This window comes from Trichomycterus rosablanca, chromosome 9, assembly GCF_030014385.1.
Source record: "Trichomycterus rosablanca isolate fTriRos1 chromosome 9, fTriRos1.hap1, whole genome shotgun sequence".
In the NCBI taxonomy this organism is placed as follows: Eukaryota; Metazoa; Chordata; class Actinopteri; order Siluriformes; family Trichomycteridae; genus Trichomycterus; species Trichomycterus rosablanca.
The window spans coordinates 10,516,837-10,539,700 of NC_085996.1; the positions used below are offsets into that span (position 1 = coordinate 10,516,837).

Sequence of the window (22,864 nt, forward strand, 5' to 3'; positions counted from 1 at the left end):
ACCGGAGCAGAGGAGCGCTGTTCAGTGCTGAGTGTGGACGGATGATGGTGATGGAGGTGATGGAGTTATCATGCTGAAACCGCAGAACTCGGACACTTTACACAGCTCTGGATTCTCTTCACTGTATCCACATCATGCTTTATATCATCAAACTCTTCCTCATCTTCATCATCTGCTTCATTCTGTTGCTGGAGTGTGGAAAAGCCAAGAAACTCAAACCTGCAAACCTGGAAACTCACAGCAAACACACACCGTACGTACTGAGGATTTTATTACACGCACTAACGACTGTTGCTAATTAACTGCTAATTAGCATGACACAAACTAACATTAGCCGTGTTGTTTTTAGTTTCTCACAGGTTTCGGTTACAAACACAAATGCTTGCTGAAACTTCGTTAATTTTGTCTTTGTGAGTGTAAAATGTCAGTTAATATATATTTTGGTATATATTTTAAACGTAACGCTCAGCATTTTGTGCACAAAACATTGATAGTTTGTCTGACTGAAATCACAGTGTTCCGCACAGTGTTCCAAGCACACCCGTCGAGACTTACTACAATTTAAGGACAGAAATACTCGTCACTATGACATTTCAAAATACAAAGAACGAATTCCACTTATGGCTTTAATAAAATATAGTCCAATAAAGAAGTTATGCTAAAAGAAATGAAAAGACGTAAAGTCACAGTGTTCCGTACACTGTTGTCACATAAAATTCAACCAAAACCATAATTATCCAAAAATAAATTCTGTGCTTAACTTAAAACGTTTATATACACTCATAGGTAACATGTATGCCAAAACAGTCTTAAAATTCAATTTCTGCAGCTGTTCTTTTTGTGACTGAATGATTTCTACACTTTTATACTTTTTCATCCATAAAAATCTTCACCAAGCTCCAAAAATCACCCAAAATAGGTCTGTCATAAATATAGGAAACACTGTCTGTCCAAATCCACTGTCCAAGTAAGTGGGAAGAAAAATGAAGAGCAGCGGCTTTTTTCCTGCTTGTCTGCCTCCAAGCCTATGGCAGTGTAAAGCTCGCTTGGCTGTGGAAAGTGTCATGTTTTTGTAGGAGCTTTTTTTTCCACAGAGCAGGAATACCCTGGGTAGGGTGCCAATCCAGTGCAGGATTTTAGCCACCCCCTTCCTTCAGACAATCATGTCTGTGTAGATGCCCGGCTGGCTATTAGCACCGCTGAGATTCAAACCTGGATTTCACCAAACGCTACTTCAGTTCTTTTAATCACTTCACAGTCCAAACAGAAGAAAACGCTTTTTAAAAGCATGGTTGCTTAAAATGACAAAAAATACAGAAGCAAATACAAAAGTCTAAGTCATAGTGGCATTAAATCTCTGCATGGTAATGAAATTAATTACAAAAATTGGTTTGTAGGCATCTCCCCAAAAAGGTGGTCGATGGAACCAAGACACGCACGGTGAAAACAAACCAATTGCTGCAGGTGGAAGATCATGATTTCACCATGAGGCCGGCATTTGCAGGTAAGGCTGAAAGTTATGTTTGTAATTTAGTAGCATTTAAACTAGGGCTGAAATAACCAGTCAATACATTTTCTCCATCTGCATGTCAGACAACCACCACATGGGGTCTGACCACCCCCAGACTGGGTACTCAAGAGCAGTATCGCAATCGCTGTCATTTACACGTAGTCATCATTGTAAACCGACCAATTGATATAATACACAGTGAAGTAGCCAGTCGATGCAGCATTTGTAACTGTATTGTGTTGTATGGTGTCCATGTGTTTTCAGTACTTTTGTTTGCTCTGGCTTTTTACTCTTTTTTTCTGGGAACTTGGTTGTCAACACTCTGGTAGACTGAGTAGCTGGCCCATTTGTGACAACCACTCATTCTTTTATCTAATTTTTCATTGGGCCCAAAGCAGCAACACACCCTGGTCAGGGCACCAGTCCATTGCGAGACCTTGGCCATCAAGCCATTACCCCCCACTATTTACTTACTACAGCATACTTATTGCAGCATAATTTACTTTCTAATTTACTTATTACAGCATCCTTCTTACTGCAGCATAATCTACTTCTTAATTGACTTCTTATTGCAGCATCATTTACTTCTTATTACTTTTTTAATACAAAATTTGTCACACAAGTGGATCTGACATCATTAGTAAAATAACGCTGTCAGCAATATAATTGCCCTGTCAGACTTTTTTATCTGTATGGCCCTTTTGTACAAGGCTTGGGAGAAGCTTTGTATACACTGTTTAAATGTGGGATTTTGATGGAAGATAAGCCAGCATGTAATATGAAGGGCCCTTGATTGTCTTTAGTTATTTAAACTTAAATAAAATGTATTTTGTACACAGTAGAGTTTTGAAACAAGGAAGGATTTTTTTTACCAGCTTTTCCAGTGTTTCATCGTCTTTTAAAATAAAGAACTCATGTGGCAGTGCTATTAATAAATACTTCTTCCCAGAGATGCCCTGGCTGGCAGAAGAACCTTTGAAAAAGTTGATCCAGCAGCAGGAGGTCTTGGTATAAGTAGCAAAAAATACCAGGAAACCCAGCCTCCTAAATCCCCCTAAAGTAAGGAAAAAGCTTTATAGTCTCTAAAGCGTCTTTGAACATCCTTATCACAAAGAGCGTGTTTCACAAAGGGCAAAATGTTTCTTGAAACTACAGCACAGTGCACAGTAGTGCACCGCTGTAGAACTATAAAAGAGTTTACAGTGTAGAATTTTCAGTAGGATATGTAGGTGATCAATTATAATAAATATTTTAATAGAAAGTATATTAGCTTCACTGGAAGCAGATGTAAGAAGACAGGGAGTTAAAAGGGAATATGTATTGAATCTTCCAGGGATTTGTGGTTTAATAGCTTAAAATATGCTGATGAGCTTAACATGTGCAAATGAGGTGCATCTTATTCAAATTTACTTGTATTACTGTGTCTTGAGACTTCTGGACTGGTTGATATGTGTGGCTTAATTTAATCTTGCAGAGAAAAGCCAGTCTAAATATATTTCCAGATTGTTTCTAAGAATGGGCTACTGCTGATGCAGGTCTAATGCGTGTAATGAAAAATCATTTTAGGACATCATTTAACAGGATTAATTTACTGAACACGCACTATGCGGGTATGAACCATAATTGACAGTGAAGGCTTTTTACAAACCATATACAGGCTTACTGAACAAAATATCCAAAACCTGCAACATTAATTAATTTTAACAGAGTCAGACCACCATTTGCATCTAGAACAGCTTCAGTGTTTCTCTGAATCCTAATATGCTAGGACAGCACTGCTGAGTGCTTGGACTTGCTAGTCCCAATCTCAACAGAGCCACCGATCTGGCTGGGCTTCCACACAAACACAGCTGGCCTTGCCTGAGGAAGGGCTGGTCGGGCGGGGTCTCTTTCTGCTGCCTCTTTGAAATGTGATCTCTGAGATCTCTGGTTTGGCGTCTGTGCAAGTAGGGGATGTCAAATGGAGCATAGCGTGTTCACTGTAGAAACCCAACACCACTGAGTGATAAGAATTGGAAACATGTCGGAGGGGTGTGTGCTGATTTGACTTTCCTGGATCAGTTCAGGCTGTGCAACCAGCAGCGGATTAACAGTCGGAAACTGGAAATGACTAGATTGGAAGATAAGGGGGAAAAAAGAAAATCTTTCAGGTTGTTTTAAAGGATTAAGAAGTTAGAGATCTACATCACAGTTTGCACTCAAGAACCTTCTATAAAGCTTTAATTATTTGCTTGATCTGGTGATAGGGAAGGACATCAATGTGGGGTTGAGGCTGCCTTGCCACCAATGCTGTACTTGTGGATTGTTACAGGAATCTGCTGAGACTGTACTCACAATGTCCATTATTCTGATGATAACTGATTAAAAAAATGAACTGTAGGTATGTTTGCTATGCTTCTTATTTGTGATTTGAAGGTGCTCAGGTGGAGCAGTGGTCTTTAATGCTAATCCACCACCACTAAGTTCTGGGTTTGAATCTCAGCAGGTGCAGTGTTGCTTAGGATCAGTATGAAGTTTCTGGATTGTGGATCGTGTCTGTATGTTGACCCTGAATCCTAGTGGTAGTGGACTATAAAAACCACACTAATGTAGTCAGGAAGATCTTTGAGATAGCAGCCACATCTCTAGTCTGTGTCACGCTGTCTACAGTATATATGTGTAACTCTTATACATTACTGCCATGTTCAGTACATTTAGCTGTTTTCATGCAATGCAAAAGTGCAACATTTTGCTGACGAAGGAATGTGTTTTATTTCTTGATGGGACTTCATAAGCTTGTTAGAAAGCAGGACTGTGGACTAATGGAGATTGGTTACATGTTAAAAGAATCTCTACAAAATTTGCATCTTTATTACTGTCTTTAAACAAATAAATTATGCAACTTTAATGTCAGTTCATCTTGCATGATATATATATATATATATATATATATATATATGTAAAATATATATTAAATTAATAATATATAATATATTCAAAAGTAGCCAACAAAAATTTCCAAAGTTTTGAATTTATCCAGAGTAAGTTTACCTAAATCGTTGAATGGTTTGTTTGCTGCTTGGACGTGACCTTAAAAATATCAAAACTTTTCTTGAACTAGAGACTTTTTTTGACAAGGCTGTCAGCTCTCGTTTGTATGACTCTTCTTCTAGTTAGACTGACAGTTTTGATTTGTGTTTGCTGCATTAAATTGACAAATTCTGTCTGGTTTTATCACCTCCTGACATCAGTTTCTATTCGTGTGCTGTTGGTCCTGTCAGTCAGAGTATGCGAGGAAACTCGTTCTCTCATCATCTGTTTTCCATCATCACTGATACTCTCATACTGTGAGAGATTAGGCTATTGGTGGTTTCTGATGATCATCTGGATTAACACTCACCACAATCTCCTGACCGCTGACCTTTGCTCACAGCTGTTGAGCAGCCCATACCGGCCGGAAGTCCACATCAAGTTTTTCTTGAATCCCGGATTCCCCTTTTAAAGCAAAATTATGTAATCCCTGATTCTAATGTAGAAAGAAATATGTGCATATTAAAGCAACAACTAAAACTTTTTCAGAACTGTACAGAAGGGATGGAGTGCCATTCTGTCAATAATGGACTTGGTGGTGGGTGTGAAAACTGCAATCAGTCTTCAGTTAGTTTGATATCTAGTGACTGGAAACGCCATTTTATTTTCACACTCATCAAACCATTCAGTGACTCTGTGTGCCTTGTTGATATAGCCTTATCATGCTGAAGGAAACCACTTAGATCAGGACAGAAATGTTTCATCAACTTTAAAATCAACTTTAAATTGCACACATTTGTTTGCAGTGACTATTTTAGAGAGAGAAAATGCCCTTTTTAAATTGAATAGTGAATATTGAGAAGTATGACTCATCTGGTGTTCCCAATGCACCTGGGATTCAGGGTTCGAATTCCTAGCGGTGCTATTGGCCGGTTGGGTGTCTACACACAGACATGATTGGTTATGTCTTTGGTGTGTTGGATTGGCGTCCTGTCTGATGTGTGTATTATGCATTCCTTTCAGTGATTCAGGGGAAACCGGACTCACAGCAACCCTAACCAGGATAAAAACATGGTAAAACATGAAAATGAAATGGAAATAAAATGATTTATCTGACCATTTTCTATATCTCGGCAGACCAGTGACTATGCCACCTATATCATAATTGGGGTCAAGTAGGATCTAATTAGGCCTTTCTAGCATTTTTGTTAATTACATTAATGAATTACTTAATTATAACATGCTTTACCCCTGTCTAAAAGCATCTACACTCGTTTTGTTTCGTCACACTTGTATTCCTGTAATGCATGGTTTGCACAGTGTGCTTTATGAAGACACTTTGGTGGAACATATTGACAATATGAGAGTTTGTCTTTTGTAAACATTTATGCTGCTGTTTGCCCCTTTAAAAAAAAATCAGTAAGAAGCTGAATTAATGTATTCATGTCTCAGTTGGCCAAACAAGGACTAATGTTTATTTCTTTACTTTAGTAAACATTTTTCTTCAGAGCCATAATGCCTGATAGTTACATCATTATAGTGGATTGTGGAGGTGACAGATTTGAAATTATTTTGTGAGCTTTCAACTCAGGTTAACAGTACAAAATTAATGTCAGTGTTGGGAGATTTATAATTAGTATTATTATTATTTATAAGGATAATAATAATAATTTCACAGACGCATATGTATATATACTGTATATGCAAAAGTAGCATATAAAAATATAAGCGCATAAGACAACGACATGTTTTTTTTGAGACAGAGGTGGGAGGAAACCAGAGTAAAGCGGAAACTCACACATAATTAGAGAAAGAGAAATGTCTTCATCCGAGGTGAAGTTAGAACCCAGGGCACCTAGAGTCTGCCTACCCAGCACCCACACTGCTTACCATGTTTGCTCACAACAAGAAGATATAAATTTATCAATTCATCTAGTAACCCCCTGTCTTAGGGGATGCCACACCAGATCCACTTGCCTGATTTTGGCACAGTTTTCATGCCGGATGCCCGTCCTGACGCAACCGTCCTTAGTTTATTCCGGGCTTGGAACCGGCATTGAGAGTGCACAAGTGCACCTCCCAATGGCTAGGCTGTTTGGCCTCCGCACCCCTCAGACATAGCCAGTCATGTCTGTGCACACACCATGTATACTGTGCATTTAGTCTTGTACTGCGGATACAAAAGATTTAATGCATAAAATTCTGAGGGTTCAAATAGACTAACTAGGGGGTCACAATCATACATAAATTCGAATTGATTTGTTTAGTGATTTTTATACAGCAAAACATTGTCTCAAATTACTGTCTCAAAACCCCTAACAAGCATGGTTCGACTTATGGTGGGGCGGGGTGGGGGGGCATGGACCCTCCTAATTAATACTTGGACCCCCCTCCCAAAAAAAGAGGTGAAAACAACAGTTTGTGGGGTCGTTAATTAGCTAATGTATAGATTTGACCCTCCCCTCAGTAGTTTTTTTCTAACTCACTTAAATTATGAATGATATTAAAAAAAATCAATAAAAAAAACCTTATGTATAGAGCAACAATGCGGAATGAATGTAACACAAGAGTTCAAAGTATAATACGAATATATGCAAGTTCACATGGGGATTTTCTGGACGAAATGTCAGTGCAAATATTCCTGCTGGCCAGCAGTCTAGCAGTAACGACACGACAGCCTCCAGCCCACAGGATTCAGCCTCCAGTAGGTGGAAGGTTGCAGAGCAGCAGGACCTCTGATGTGGTCTGATAATCACTACAGGACACGTGTTGGAGTTGGAACAGCCGCTGGCAAAACCTCCATGAGGGCAAACAAAGATGTAGCTCAACCCATATTTAATGACCAATAATAGCATGTGGCAGCATACCGTACATAAGGAAAATGAGATTATCACAGCAACTGACCTTTGAGGTTTGACTGCAAATGAGTTTCTCAGACTCAAATTAAACCAGAATAACGTATTATTTTTGATATTTGCAATTTTTTGCAGACGATCCGATCCAATTTTCGAGTCTGCAGGTAAACCCTAGAGAATTAGCAAGTTCTACCTAGGCTGTATCTGGCCCATAGCAACATGGGCATCACCGCTGGTCTTTATTTGTGGGGGGTTAGGCATTTTTTCCCCTTCACACTTTACCAAACCACTAATGAGCATGCCAGTGGTGACTGTTGCAAAAAAATCTCTCTAAGATCTTTTTGAAATGTAAGAGAAACCAGCTTTAAGGAGAACACATTCGTCTCTGAGGGATTTTAAGAACCTCATTTTTAACACCATACAGATGAAAGTCAGACACTATTGATTCTGTCGAAAATATAAAAGCTAAAAATAGTATTTTGTGTATAAGAGTTTTGAACTAAACATAGGACTATCTGCTACACCTTAATTCATGCAATCATTTGTTAGGAGGTGCAACCCTTTTGGGTATCTCAGCTGATACAGGTGTCTTTATTATTGAGGAGAAAAACTTAAGGCTGTTTAGATATCACTGTCTATTGTGCTCAGTAAGTGTGACTGGCTCTGTAGTGAAGATACAGATTGGTTGCTGAAAAGTGGTTCCAGGCCATTTCATATATTTAAAATTGTGCTGCTGAGACGGTCTAATGGTTGTAAATAAAAGTTATAATTCTATCCATAGTAGAGGTATCTAAGGGACTAATTTTTGGGACAGGCACCAAACCCATTCCCACATGATTTTATCCTGTTCCTGCCCACTTTAGTACCATATGAGCTTTATTCATGAGGAGCGATATAAGAACTTGTTTTGTCTTTAATTATTATTGTTAGACATATTACAAGTTTTATGATAATGCTTTCTGCTTATAATAATGCTGGTTGCTCGACCATCTAATCATCTGAAAAAATCCCTGCTATGATTTCTTGTGCTGGGACCTGTAAGAGTGTATTTAATAAAAAAATGAATAATTAATAATAAAATTAAAGGGCTTTGGTGCAACCCTCTTGGGTATCTCAGCTGATATTTGTGTCATGGATTTTGTTATTGAGGAGAAAAACATAAGGCTGTTTAGATATCACTGTCTGTTTTACCCAGTAAGTGTGAATGGCTCTGTAGTGAAGATTGTTTCCTGAAAAGTAGTTCCAGGACATTTAATATATTTAAAATAGTGCTGCTGAGACAGTCTAATGGTTTTGAATAAAAGTTGTAATTCTATCCAAAGTAAAGGTATCTAAGGGACTAATTTTTGGGATAGACAGCAAACCCACACCCACAAGATTTCATTCTATTCCTGCCCACTTTAGTACTATATGAGATGAGAGGAGAAATATAAGGAACTTGTTTTGTCTTTAATTATTATTACAAGTCTTATAATAATGCTATCTTCTCATGCTGGTTGATGGACCATTCAATCCCAGCTACGATTTCTTGTGCTGGGACCTGGAGGAGTGTCTCTTATAAAGGGCTTTGATCCAAGCCGTAGCTAACAATCTGCAACACCTTAATTTATGTAATCATTTTATAGAAAGTGCAACCCTCTTTGGAAAAACATAAGGCTGTTTAGATACCACTGTCTGTTTTACCCAGTAAGCGTGGCTTTGTAGTGAGCTCTGTAGTGAAGATACAGATTGTTGTCATTTAGTATATTTAAAATTGTGCTGCTGAGACGGTCTAATGTTTTTGAATAAAAGTGAATTAAATAATAATCTAAAGTAAAGAGTCCTGCAGGACTGGCGGCGAACATGTTCCCACAAGATTTCATCCTACTCCTGCCCAATTCAGTACTAATTATTATTGTTAGACTATATTACAAGCCTTATAATAATGCTTTCCTCCCATGCTGGTTGCTTGACCATCCAATCATCTGAAAGAGTCCCAGCTCAATCATAGGCCCTGATATCCCTGATATTCTGCCCGGGAACCTGTAGAAGTCTCTCTAATGAAGGGCTCTGATCCAAGCCATAGATAGTAGACTTCAATTTAGAAACCAGTGTGAGCTTATTTTCTGCATGGCATTCTATGTATATGCCCATAGCAATGTAAAGCCTGATTGAGTGTTTACAGTGTAACCCATGTTTTACCAGCTTCAAATTTATAGCAGACATGCTTTTTGATGGTTTTGAGGTAACATTGGATCACCTAGACAAAATTTCTCTCAATGAAAAATGACAGTTTGGTTTTGCTGGACCTGTTTATATGGGCACAGAGAGGTCACCAGCAGTAATCAATCATAATCGCTAACAATTAATTAAGAGCAAATGCCACATGGCATTGTAGAACTTGCTACACCAGCATATCTAAATTGCTGTATGTCTGTTATTGTTTATAAAACAGATTTTTTGTATCACATTTGCAATACTGACATGACATACACATTGCTTACAAGTGTAAGAAAACTTTTAACAGGACAATCAAAGTAGGTAAGGTGCTCGTACAGGTCGTGTCTGTGAGCAGAGCTGATAGGTAACATATTGTGCCAGCCCAAAATGTGTAGGCACACAGCTGGAACAGGGCAGGGACTTAATGGTACTGCTTTCAGGTAACACACAAACTAATGATAGGCTTTGATCCATGTTGCATAATAGTTTTAGAAAGCTGTCACTGTGCCGTAATCGCAAAAAATGAGATCATAGCCCACGTGATAAAAGAGTGCCAGTGAGAGTGCATGTTATTTAAACAGGGCTGCCTTCAGTCTGAGTGATACAGGATGTATACCACCCCATTAAAAGCAATTAAAAGTACAGTCACACACAAGACGCTAGTTAAAATGAAAATGCACCAGAAAACCTGAAACCTGATTCTTTTTGTTCCTGATGGCTCAGTGGTAAAAATGCTGGAATAGTAATTAGAAGTTTGAGGGTGTAATGCCCCCCACCACAAAGCTGCCCCCTTTTGGCGGCTTGAGCAAAGCGTTTAACCCCTAGTTGATAAGAATGTGTCATGTATGAGTTACTTTAAACTGTATGCCCAAAGCTATGAATGTGTAAAATGTAAGATAATTCCTATAAGCTAATACTAGCCATTATTATTGGCTAATAGCATGCTAATACTAGAATATTAAACAGGTACGTTCATTTTCATGTAGCCCACTTAATTATATATGATCAGCCAGCTGAGCTTTATAGATAAAATATAGACAGGTAAACACTTTAATATATTTGAGGGTTAATAAGTTGCAAATCAACACAACATATAGAGACAGAGTTTTAATGTACACACACTGCACAGTACCTTCAAAAGTATGTTTTAGTCATAATTCATTGACCTTTATTATTTAAACGCCTTATTCAATAAACATGTGGCCTGTTAAATGTGTTCTTGTTTTTTGTAAATTAATCTGTCAGGATTTATTATCATGGCTTACACAAAGATCGAATCCCATTTTGAGAGCCATTCATGCTGAAATTTTGGTAATGAGCTCTTACAATAAATACCATAAATGACGTTGCTGATCACAATGTGTGTCTGTAGCTAGCAGTAATCTATTGTTAATGATAGCCAGTTTGATTGTGTTCGGGGTAATTATTCAGGTGCGTTGTTGGCGCTGAATATGCTTTGTAATAATGCGATTAATCGAAAAATCTTCTCACAACTTTTGTAAACTTTTTTTTGCTCTGTATCATCACTTAATTGGTATTAACAAGATTAAATAACTTAAAAGAGTGTTTTTCTAATGCTACTCTATGCAGCTTACTTACAGTTATAGCACTCATGGACCTATGAAAATGTAATTAGCCTGCATGCTCACTTTTATAGTCTCCAGGGCTGATCAAAGACACCATATATCAAGTCTAATGAGAGGAAGAATGTCTGGGCCAAGCAAATTAAGGCAAACGGCCTCAGCATCAAATTATTAAGTCCAGGCCCAGACTTTGATCTTATTAGAGATGTCCAAAAACCCTGAACCTGTCAGATTGCTCGGTAGAATGTGGTAATAACCACACTCAAAGATGCTGGGTCTATTTTAAGTTCAGCTCCTCTCAAGATTTTTTTTTATGATTTTATGGAGTTTTCCTAGCTACAGTCACCCTAGGCTGCTCATTTGAGTTTGGATCCTGTCAATTTCTGTCAAGCTACTTTGAGACAATGTTTCTTGTTAAAAGTGCTGTATTAATACATTTGACTTTGACCTCTTCTATTCTTGAAATATGTACTTTGGTCATTTAAAATGTAGATTTCTTTCCAATTTAGACATTGCTAATTTCACACACTAAGCAATTCTCCTGTCACATGACAGCCACCAAACTGCTTCTTTCTTTCACTGTCATCATAGTGTCATAGGATTCTTGCCATTTGCCAAAGTAGGTCAGACAATTGTGTATTTTTGTAAACAGTAAAATTGTGGTCATGAACCACAAGTCAGCATATGTCTGCGTTCTTGAGATACTGATTTCACAGTTGTATGACACATTTGCTTTAGTAAAATATTTAAGCAATTTTGTTTTATTATGTTCTCCAGATATTTCCACCTTATTTGCAACAGAATCAAAATATTAGCCAGTGCATCTTAAACAGTCCATATATATATTTTTATATTTAATTAACTAAAAAATCACCATATATATGTGAAATTATGCTACTTTTTAAGTGTAATTATATTTTGACCATATAAAACAATTTAGATACCATAGAGTTAGTTTTGGACATGTATTTGTTATGTGTATGTATTTGTTATGTAAAAGAAGGACATGTGGTATTTGTTATGTAGAAGATGGACACATGGTATTTGTTATGTAGAAGATGGACACATGGTATTTGTTATGTAGAAGAAGAACATGTATTTTTAATGTAAAAGATGGGCATGTATTTGTCAGATATAAGATGGTAGTATTTAACAGATAAAAGAAAAACATGCCATTAACATTTGTTATGTGAAAGCAGTAATGTGGCATTTCTTATGTAAAAGAAATATTTATAAAATATATAAAAGATGTTTGTGGTATGTTCACATACCAGAAGATATGTGGTATTTGTTATGTACAAGAAACTTGGTATTTTATTAAGTACTTGGGGTACTTGTTATGTAAAAGAAAAACGTGATAGTTTTATGTAGAATGTGCAAAAGGGCATGGTATTTTCACATAAAAGAATGACATGTATTTGTTATGTAAAGGATGGATGTGGTATTTATGTAAAAGAAGGACATGTGGTTTTCTCACATAAAAGGATGTGGTATTTGATATGTGAAATATGGATGTGGTATTTTTTGTACTAGAAGGACATGTGGTATTTGCTAGTAAAGCATATGCATATGCCTGCTAGAATGAAGTTGTCTTATTTGCCACTATGGAGACTCAAAACTTAATATCCTACACCCACCATGACATTGAATCATGCGATTAAAATCACAGCTTTTTGATATCAGTGCATTAAATATTTTTAATCCCACTCATATGTTGATGTGGTAAAGTGGGCAGAATGCTGTTTAAGTACTTGTAGACTGGCAACTACATTTTTAATACTAATACAAGGACTACGGTCATTAAACATATTAATGCCTATGATTGTCTCATTGTGCCTCCAGGTCCAGCGGTCCCTGTGGGGGTGGATGTCCAGGTAGAGAGCTTGGACAGCATCTCAGAAGTGGACATGGTAAGACAATACCCAAATCTAATCACGTTTAAAACAAATATTAATGAATTGTACTTAATAGAGCTGTGCCATATAAACAGAAGTGCAACATTTTGCATTGTTCTACAGCTTCGATAAAGCTTTTGAAATAAAACATTGTATTTTTCGGGCCATTACAAACATTTATGATGTTGAATAGTCTGGACTTGGACTGTGCTGTATGTATTTTGTTTACCTCAGATCTTTTTGTTTCTTTTATGTTCAGTGTCACAACAAGCTATTCTCTTAGTCTGAATAGATGGTTGATTTTTCTTCTATTGTTCAGACCTGGTTTATACAGTATTTATAGTATCGTTATTTCCATTTTTATTTTAGTGTATTTCTTAGTTTTGACTCTGATCTGGGAGTGTCTTGTCTCTGTGTTGGATTTTAAGTATGACTATTCTTTTGTTGGATGGCATGGTGGTGCAGCTGATAATTTCTAATGAATAAACCATTACATTTGTGCTTTCTTATCCTAAATCCTATTGTTGAGGATACATTTGGGTAGTTTGATCACCAGCAGAGCAGAAATATGTGTGAGCCTATGGGAGTATCAGTTTCTTGTGGGTCTGATTAGACCCAGTTGCTGACAGCAGGCATCATCCTCACAGGAAAAACAAATCAAAACAAACACTATACGCTCTTAGCCTTTTTTAAATCAAGAAAAAATCTTGTTCTTTTTGGCTGTATGGGATACATGCTGTGTGAATAGTAAATGTATTTTGCTTCAAGTTTATATGATATAACTGTCCTCACGTCTTGTATGGACTGATCGGCATCCCTGAGTTGGCACAGTTTTTTACGCTGGATGCCCTTCCTGATGCAACCCACTTCATTTTATCTCAGCTTGGGACCGGCACTGAGATCACACTGTGCACCTCCCAGTGGCTAGGTTGTCTGGACACCCCCCACCTCAGACATAGCCAGTTAGTCTGTGCAGACACCCGACTGGACGATAGCACTGCTGAGATTCGAACCCCAGATCACAGCGATGGTGGGCTAGTGTGTTTTACCGCTGTGCAACACAATCAATCTGCGTATGAACTCCAAGCTCAGATTAAACTGATTGTTGACGTGTATTTTTGCCCATTGCGCCACAGTATTGTTGTACCTATTTTTCTACCTGCAGTTAGGTTCAGTCTTATAATGTAGCAGGTGCAGGGCTTTAACTGCTGCCTTCATAGTGAGGTACACTCTGTCCCTTTACAGTTTACTGTTTGCCAGGGTTGCCCAGTGCCAGCTGGAAACATGGGGCTGTAGGTGGTACTACATTCTGGTAAGGGCGCGAGTCCTCTCACTTAGGGGTAATTTAGCAACAAGTGATTATAGATAGTCATTGAAGGGAGCAATCAAACCCAGGTCACCTGGATCCCTCTGCTGTGCAGCAATCTACCAGCTGTGCCACCATGCCTCCCCCAACTGGAACAGCAGATAAAATGTATGAATGGCACTGATTGCAGCATGTGACTGTAAGAGCTGCTGTTATTTTTCTTTAGGAAGACACATTTGGTACCGATATGAGTGCAGCTATGCTATTTGGAGGCATATCTGATGATACACACAGTATTGAGCTTTTAGTCACAGGATTATTTATTAAAATAATGTAACCTGCTCATATTGTCTGCAAATCAAAGCTAAAACGCCACTGCAAAACACATTTCAAAGCAGAAACGTTTTAAAACAAGATGTACCAGGACTTTGCACCGGTTTGAGACGCATTTGGTCATGTTTCACGTAAAAATTACTGCTTGAATCTAATATCACACTTTATGACTGGACCCCTACTGCAGCTCTCACACAAAAACGTAAAGAAATTGACAGAGCGGTATAATATATATTATGTTTAGTTTACTAGGATTATGAAAGTAAGTGGTACTTGGTTTTGCAGTTTTATTGTTTTGTTTACCACATCCAAAGATACGGGTAAATTATCCTTAGCCATGTGATTAGCGGCAATTGCCAGATTCCAGGAATGCTATTGATGCTATTTAAATTGTTAATTTTTAGTTGATTTATTAAGTGATTTACGCTGATCAGCCATAACATTAAAACCCCCTTCTTGTTTCTGCACTCACTGTCCATTTTATCAGCTCCTTTTACCATATAGAAGCACTTTACTGTGCTTTACTGACTGTAGTCCATCTGTTTCTCTGCATGCTTTTTTAACCTGCTTTCACCCTGTCCTTCAATGGTCAGGACCCCCACAGGACCACCACAGAGCAGGTATTATTTAGACATGGTGGTGGTGTGTTAGTGTGTGTTGTGCTGGTATGAGTCGATCAGACACAGCAGCGCTGCTGGAGTTTTTAAATACCGTGTCCACTTACTGTCCGCTCTATTAGACACTCTTACCTAGTTGGTCCACCTTGTAGATGTAAAGTCAGAGACGATCGCTCATCTATTGCTGCTGTTTGAGTTGGTCATCTTCTAGACCTTCATCAGTGGTCACAGGACGCTGCCCACGGGGTGCTGTTGGCTGCATATTTTGGGTTGGTGGACTATTCTCAGTCCAGCAGTGACAGTGAGGTGTTTAAAAACTCCATCAGCGCTGCTGTGCCTGATCCACTCATACCAGCACAACACACACTAACACACCACCACCATGTCAGTGTCACTGCAGGGCTGAGAATGATCCACCACCTAAATAATACCTGCTCTGTGGTGGTCCTGTGGGGGTCATGACCATTGAAGAACAGGGTGAAAGCAGGTTAAAAAAGCATGCACAGAAACAGTCGGACTACAGTCAGTAATTGTAGAACTACAATGCTTCTATATGGTAAGTGGAGCTGATAAAATGGACAGTGTGTGTAAAAACAAGGAGGTGGTTTTAATGTTATGGCTGATCTGTGTATATCTTTGTTTTTGAACTTACATTTTGTCTTTAGTCTGGAGCATTTTCTAGCTCTGTTGTTGACCATCTTTAACACTTTTATAGCCCTTTAAACACTGCACCTCAAGCAAAATGCATTTTATAGTCAGTTCCAGGATTGGGTGATAATCTACAGCTTTAATAAAATAAATGCTGATATGTTGGAAGCTCGTACCGTGAGTTACGGTTGCTGGGAAATTTTAGCAGCTCCACATTTGTCCCTGGAAGCTTTTTTTTTACTGTATTGGTGCCAGCGTTTGTGAGTGGTTTCAGAGATTTGCTGTTATGTAACATGGGAAGGAGGAAGGAATAAAGAATGAGTCACCGGAGTGGATGGTGTACTCTGTAGTCTGTAGGGTTTGCCCAGTGATGGAGCACGGATTTACCAGAATCCCCCATCTGCCCATAGCCACTCTATACTCAATAAGCCTCCAGATGTGCTAAACATTTCAACAGATGCTATTACTGCAGAGTTTTGAGATATAGTTGGTGTGCATCGCATCCCAAAACAGTGTACAAAAGATGTTTTGGGACTGTCATTGTCCTCAGAGTCACACATGATGTTGTTTCTGATCGCCAGCAGGCTTTACAGACAATTTCATGGTCAGTGTCAGCTCTGTTTACTTTAAAGATGAATCTTGGTACCCAGCACAGTGAAGGAGAATTAGGGGACTCCTGAATCATGCATGAATTAGGGAAAATATAACATTTCTATTCTGTGCATCTGCAGGACTGGATTAGTGGATTACTGGGGGATTTTAGGTGATGTCCTTCTTGCAAGCTCTCCTTCACTGACATTCAACATATTCTATAGCCGAATATCCCTCTAAAATCAGGTGTCTGAAGTAAATTCTGACAATAAAATTGTGGCTAGTGTGTCCAGGTAGCCATCAAAGTGGCACGGCTTGTAGAGTGAGTGGTACACGACATTATCGGCCCTGGTTTCAGTTCTTGTCTGTTAGTTGTTTCATCCTGGTTTTTCCTAATAGCATAGCAGTAGGTGGATTTTCTACTTTAAATTGTCCCCAAGTGTGAGACAGTGTGTGTTGCCCTGTGATGGATTGTCACCCTGGTCAGGAGGTATTCCTGTCTAGCTTCCATTGCTTCTGGGTGACGCCTACTGCGTTCCTGAATGTAATAAAGCTTTTTTCCAGGTTTTACTGCTTCATCCCGGTCAGGGTCAAATGCAAATCTGGCTTCTAGAGTCACTGAGCGCAATGATGTACATGCCTGACCGGTTGATAGCACCACTAGGGAATTTCTACCCTGGGTTCCAGTACTATTGGGCTAGCATAATTTACTTGAATAAAGCAATAAAATATGCTAAATGTTAATACAAAAGCTGTTTGCTAATACTTGTAGAGTGTACACCTTTGTCCTTCTTTCAGATTTACTATTTACTCTTCCACTAAGTGCAGAAAAGCACAGTTCTGCAAGTTGCTGAGATTTGTCAAGGTTCATCTGCTCGTCTTTACATTTTTGATGGGATTGGGATTGTCCACCCAGTCACTCAAGGTTTCATCCTGAAATTATCTGTACAATTTAGTAAACTGTTACCTTATGGACATTTCGCTGGATGGTCAGATGTAGTCCACAAACTAGAACTGTTCACCAAAATGTAAAAGCTGCTGGAACTGAGTTGTCACTGTCTGCATTTAAGCAAGCTTTACATTGACATGGGATCGGAGACTGCAGTGCAAAAAAATCCCCCGCTCTTATGCAAGCAAGAAGCCCCTGCTCTTTTACAGCTACAACAAAAGTACCAGGAGATTTAAAATGAAAATCAGGCTGCCTACCAGGATCCATAATTGGGCTGCAGTGGGATCTTCCAGCAGCTAATTAAAACATTTGTTTACATCTGTAGATATTTTTTGCCACAGTCATTTAGAAAGCATAGTCTTTTATTTAGAAAAACATTTGAGTGACTTGATTTTTCATTTTTCTTCAGACAATCTTAAAGCTGTTGAGCTCATTTTAATTGTAGTCATGTACATGGCTAGGTAATCGGATCTCGTCATTCACAATACAAGGATTTCGTTTTGGCAAGTCATAAGATAATTATATCTGAAAACGCAGATGATTCATTTCTAAACAACGAAGCCAGTCTGTTAAACGGTTAACAAAAAATGGGAATTTTAAAGCGGGTTCTATTGATCTTTGGGATTTGTTCAGTTATGTTTTTGAGCTGTTAAATTCTTATAATTAAGTTTTCAAAACCTCAGCACATCAATTTGAGCCTGAAAAATCTTGTACTCCTATTTATTTGCGTACTACAGGTGCTTTCAAAAACAAATAAGCATACGGCCTTTTTGGAAAAAAATATGCAGTGATGTAATTGTGATTTAATAAGCAGTTATTACTCACTGTGCCTGACTGTTTATGTATGTGAGTGGGGGTGTGCTTTTGACACTGTGAGAAGATAAATTACAATATTCTAACCAAACAGGGTTATAACTAACACACACCCCCTCCGACGTGTGCAGTAGCCGACCACTTTTTTTGCACCTTCACGGGGTGGGTTTATTTGGAGAACCGGAACGTGCATGGAGAGTCCCTCACTAATTTCCTTTATCCCCTGTCTCTGTGTAAGTGCTATCGGTCTGCCGGCAGAGGTCATAATTGCAGCAGTTATGAGAAATCGTTTGGGGCACTCCCACCCCCAGACAAGCCAATATTGTCTATATAGGTGCCTGGCCTGTCAGTAGCAGAGCTGAATGTGACAGGGTAATTTGACACAACTAGAATGCGTACATTTTTTAACTTATCTCTTTTAAATACAAGGTTTACTTTACACGTGGATATGTCACTATATCGTAGTGTGACAACACTCAGATTTGATGACACTATGTATAATCCGTTGTTTCTGCTCCAGGACTTCACCATGACCCTGTACCTGAGACACTACTGGAAGGATGAGCGGCTGTCCTTCCCCAGCACAACCAACAAGAGCATGACCTTTGATGGGCGTCTAGTGAAGAAGATCTGGGTCCCTGATGTTTTCTTTGTTCACTCAAAACGCTCCTTCATTCATGATACCACCACAGATAACATCATGCTCAGGGTCTATCCTGATGGACATGTTCTCTACAGTCTCAGGTAAGGAGTTTTTCAAGCAACCCTTAAAAAATAAACAATGTGGATGTCAAGGGCTGCTTATTTTACAAATGTTTAGGAGTCCACATACTTTTGGCCATATAGTGCACATGGTTAATGTTTAGAATAGGAACATTTGGGGCTTTTGAGATGAAACCAGCTGAAATGTTATGTACTGTATGTTCATGTTTTACCACCATAGTTTCCTGGTTAGGGTCACGGAGGGTCCAGCTTCTTCAGAATCATTGGGAGCTGACAGGATGCCAGTCCATTCATGGACCTCAGCAATCCGGGGTCAAATCTCAGCAGTGCTAATGGGTGTCTACACAGACATGATTGGCTATGTTTGAAGGGGGGTGGCTGAGACCCTGCAATAAATTGGCTCTCCAGGGTATTTCTGCCTTGCACCTAGTGTTTTTCTGGTGGAACCGGACCCACTGCGACCCTAACCAGGATAAAGTGGTTGATAAAATTCTAAATACTGGTATTCTGTTTCTGACCATCCAAATCTGTGATAGTTTTGTATTTGGTGATGTTTTACAGGGTGACAGTAACTGCAGCGTGTAACATGGACTTCAGTCGATTTCCTCTCGACACACAAACCTGCACACTGGAGCTGGAGAGCTGTAAGTTTCTATGTGGCTCCTCGCATTTTAGTGTCACATTGAGGGACATATTTACCTGCTTCATACTTTCTTTCAGCTCATACATTTTTTATTGCAGCAAAAGAAAAAAACAACTACAACTCCAAACCAACATACCAATGTATCTATATATAACAGAAACGGAATAATCTGGGTCCATATTGTTATTGTGCTGTATGTCAAATCACTATGTGAAATAAAAACATCCTTTGCGCCATGAGGGGAGCCTGGTCCTGTCAAATTGCCTGGAATTTTCTTCCTGCTGTGCGTAACTATTGGCAGCAGGCAGCCTTTTTTGGCTCTCTTCAAATATAAATCTGTCCATATGTAGTAATCTAGTGGAACAATTTCTGCTCAGAGATAACTATTTGTATTTACTGATATTTAAAACAAGGTTTTCAAATAAATTAATGAATGAATAAATATTGTTTTATTTAGTTTTGTGGTATTTCTGCTGTACTTTTGGTGCAGTGTTTAAGCATCCAGTCTCTGCTTCTCTTTGCTGTTGCCGTTTGTCCGTTTTTGGCGTACGCTGCCATGACTTTTAAGAATGCCCAATTTAAAACAGTCATTTCAAGGCCGCTCATGTGGTGCAGCGGTAAAAACACACACACATCGTTTCGAATCTCAGCTCTGAGCGGCCACATGAACAACGATTGGCCTGTTGTTCAGATTTGGGCGGGGCTAAGCCGGACGGGGTCTCTCTCCCATGACTGGTTCAGTTACGACCTCTACTGGCTGATTGATGGCGCCTGCACAGAGATGAGAAAAGCGTGCTCTCGGGGTGTGTCTCTCCATACACAACGCAGAGCTGCACTGCATCTGTCAAAGTGCAGGTGATAAGATGCATACGGCATGCTGCCCATGTGTCGGAGGGGGAGTGGGTTAGCTTCATTCTCCTCAATCAGAGCGGGGATCGGCATTGGTGCAGAGGAAGCATGACGCAATCGGGCTACTGGACGCGCCAAAAAACAAAAACATTCATTTCATTTTTCTGTTATTAGAACTGATAAGGCCACAGCTTAGGCCATAATTGGGTGTTAATTCCCACATATTAAAAGTGTGAATTGTCAGAGCAGATCTTTATTGATATGAACCGAGAAATACTAACCTCTGCAACACTGTTTGTAATTGTTATTTACACTATATGAACAAAAGCATCGGGGCATACTTTCTTATTTTTCAGTTCATGTGTTTCAGCCACAACAATTGCTAATAGGTGTAATGAAGCAATTATATAAAGGAAATAATTCTTTCAACTTTGCAGTAACAGTTTAGGGAAGGAACATTCCTGTTCCAGCATGACTGTGCCCCTGTGCACACAGCAAGGTCTATGAAGACCTGAAGAAATGCTGGTTTAAAGAAACTCCAGTGGCTCCACTAAACAGCTTTGGAATGAACTGGAGCATCAGTTGAGGCTTTCTTGATCAACATCCAATGCCCAGCTGTACAAATGCTCTTTTGACTAAATGGGCACAAATTAACACAGACATCCTTCAAAGTCTTATAAGAAACCTTCTCACAGGAGTAGATGTTGCTATAGCTGAAAAAAATCACATCAGATCACACAGAGGTCACTGTATTTTAATACAATTTGTTTTTGAAATGGGATGTTCAACAAGCTCCTGGTCAGTTGTCCAAATACTTTTGAACGTATAGTGTATTTAAAAGTCAAGCACTTTCTCTCATTTTGTCCACCACCTGTATATCAGCCTAATCATCTATAAATCATATACTCTCTGTGTGTAGATGCCTACACCGACGAAGACCTGATGCTTTACTGGAAGAGCGGTGACGAGTCTCTCAGTATAGACGACAAGATCTCACTTTCTCAGTTCCTCATTCAGAAGTTTCACACCACATCCAGACTGGCCTTTTACAGCAGCACAGGTACCCAACAAAAGTGTGTCTGCAGCGTATCTACAGAAGCCTACTTATGACAACATAACAGAATAAATTCATAACCAAATCTCAGAAAAAAAATTCTATAAAAAAATCCAGTGTTGTTGTGCAGATCTGTACGCCGTCGTCAGAAGCTGTTCTTTGAAGATGTGAAGTTTGATTTTGACAGTTCATGCCTTTATTTGCTCTGACATGTCTGCTTTGCACTGGATTGACATTAATCTTGTCTGACACTGCTCGCGACTGTAGCTTAACACACATTATTCATGGGAATAAACAGATGGAAATAATACTGCTGTTAAAAACATTTATGCAGTTAAAAGCGAAAGACACGTTTGGATATTTAAACAGCGGAAAATGAGCCATCTTGGGGCTTGACCATAAAAGCTATTGTGTTAGACCTGGACGATTAAACATAAAACCAATATTAGCTCATTATGTGTTCAAAAATTGAGTTAGTAGCAGCAGCATAGGCATGAACCTAGTGATCTGCACTTATTTAGACAAGCGGAAAAAAGGAGCCATGAACTTATATGCAGAGGGAAAACACAAGCTGTCTCGCACCATTTAGAACTGATTCAGTTTTCATAAACCTGATGTCTTAAAGAGCAACTGTGTTAGCTGTGTTATTTTAAAATGTATCATTACAATGGAGCATTTAAACTCATGCCAGCCTTACTGTGTTCCCAAGTTTGTTTGTCTTTTAATTTAAATTTAATAATGTATTTTGGCGTGTCTTATTATTTAGGTGTTTTAGCAACCCTAATGAACATTCCTTTGGTTGAATTAAATTGTTGATTGTAGCCAAGCAATCTGGACCAACATCAGTGCCTGATCTCATAATCCACCTTTGACTTACGGGGAAACGTTCCCACAGACACACTCCAAGATCTTATGTTTTCTACAGTGCACTAAGCTTCCACACAGCTGATCTTTCACTTTAAATTTTACATTTATTATTTATCAGCCAGTGAAACAATGATATTGTGTTACTTCCCTGTTGGTGGTGATTTTTACTTAGTTAGCCAGCTGTTATAATTTGGCTTTTGCTTTTAATGTGACTGGTAGAAAATGCAGGTAAGATATTCCCCTGTGATTAAATCCATCAGTACAGCTGCTACATGCTTAGACTGATAATAAGGTCCAATAACTGTGGAATTAGTAAAAAACAAGTACAACATACCATCAGCCTAAATTAGGTCATGCAGGAAGGCACACAAAACACTGACACACAAACACAAGCTTCCAGTTCCATTACATTTCTTAATG

At 38.8% G+C, this 22,864-nt stretch overlaps 1 protein-coding gene across 1 annotated transcript in view; it reads left to right on the forward strand.

Annotated features, from left to right (window-relative positions):
• Positions 1–22,864, forward strand: part of LOC134320469 (gamma-aminobutyric acid receptor subunit rho-2-like) — a 27,622-nt gene continuing 4,758 nt past the window's right edge. Inside the window, exons 1-6 of the mRNA XM_063001866.1 lie at positions 1–253; positions 1,398–1,504; positions 12,999–13,066; positions 18,829–19,052; positions 19,593–19,675; positions 21,443–21,583. Coding sequence (XP_062857936.1) covers positions 135–253; positions 1,398–1,504; positions 12,999–13,066; positions 18,829–19,052; positions 19,593–19,675; positions 21,443–21,583 — 742 coding nt within the window. The 5' untranslated portion in view covers positions 1–134. The remainder of the gene's footprint in view (positions 254–1,397; positions 1,505–12,998; positions 13,067–18,828; positions 19,053–19,592; positions 19,676–21,442; positions 21,584–22,864) is intronic.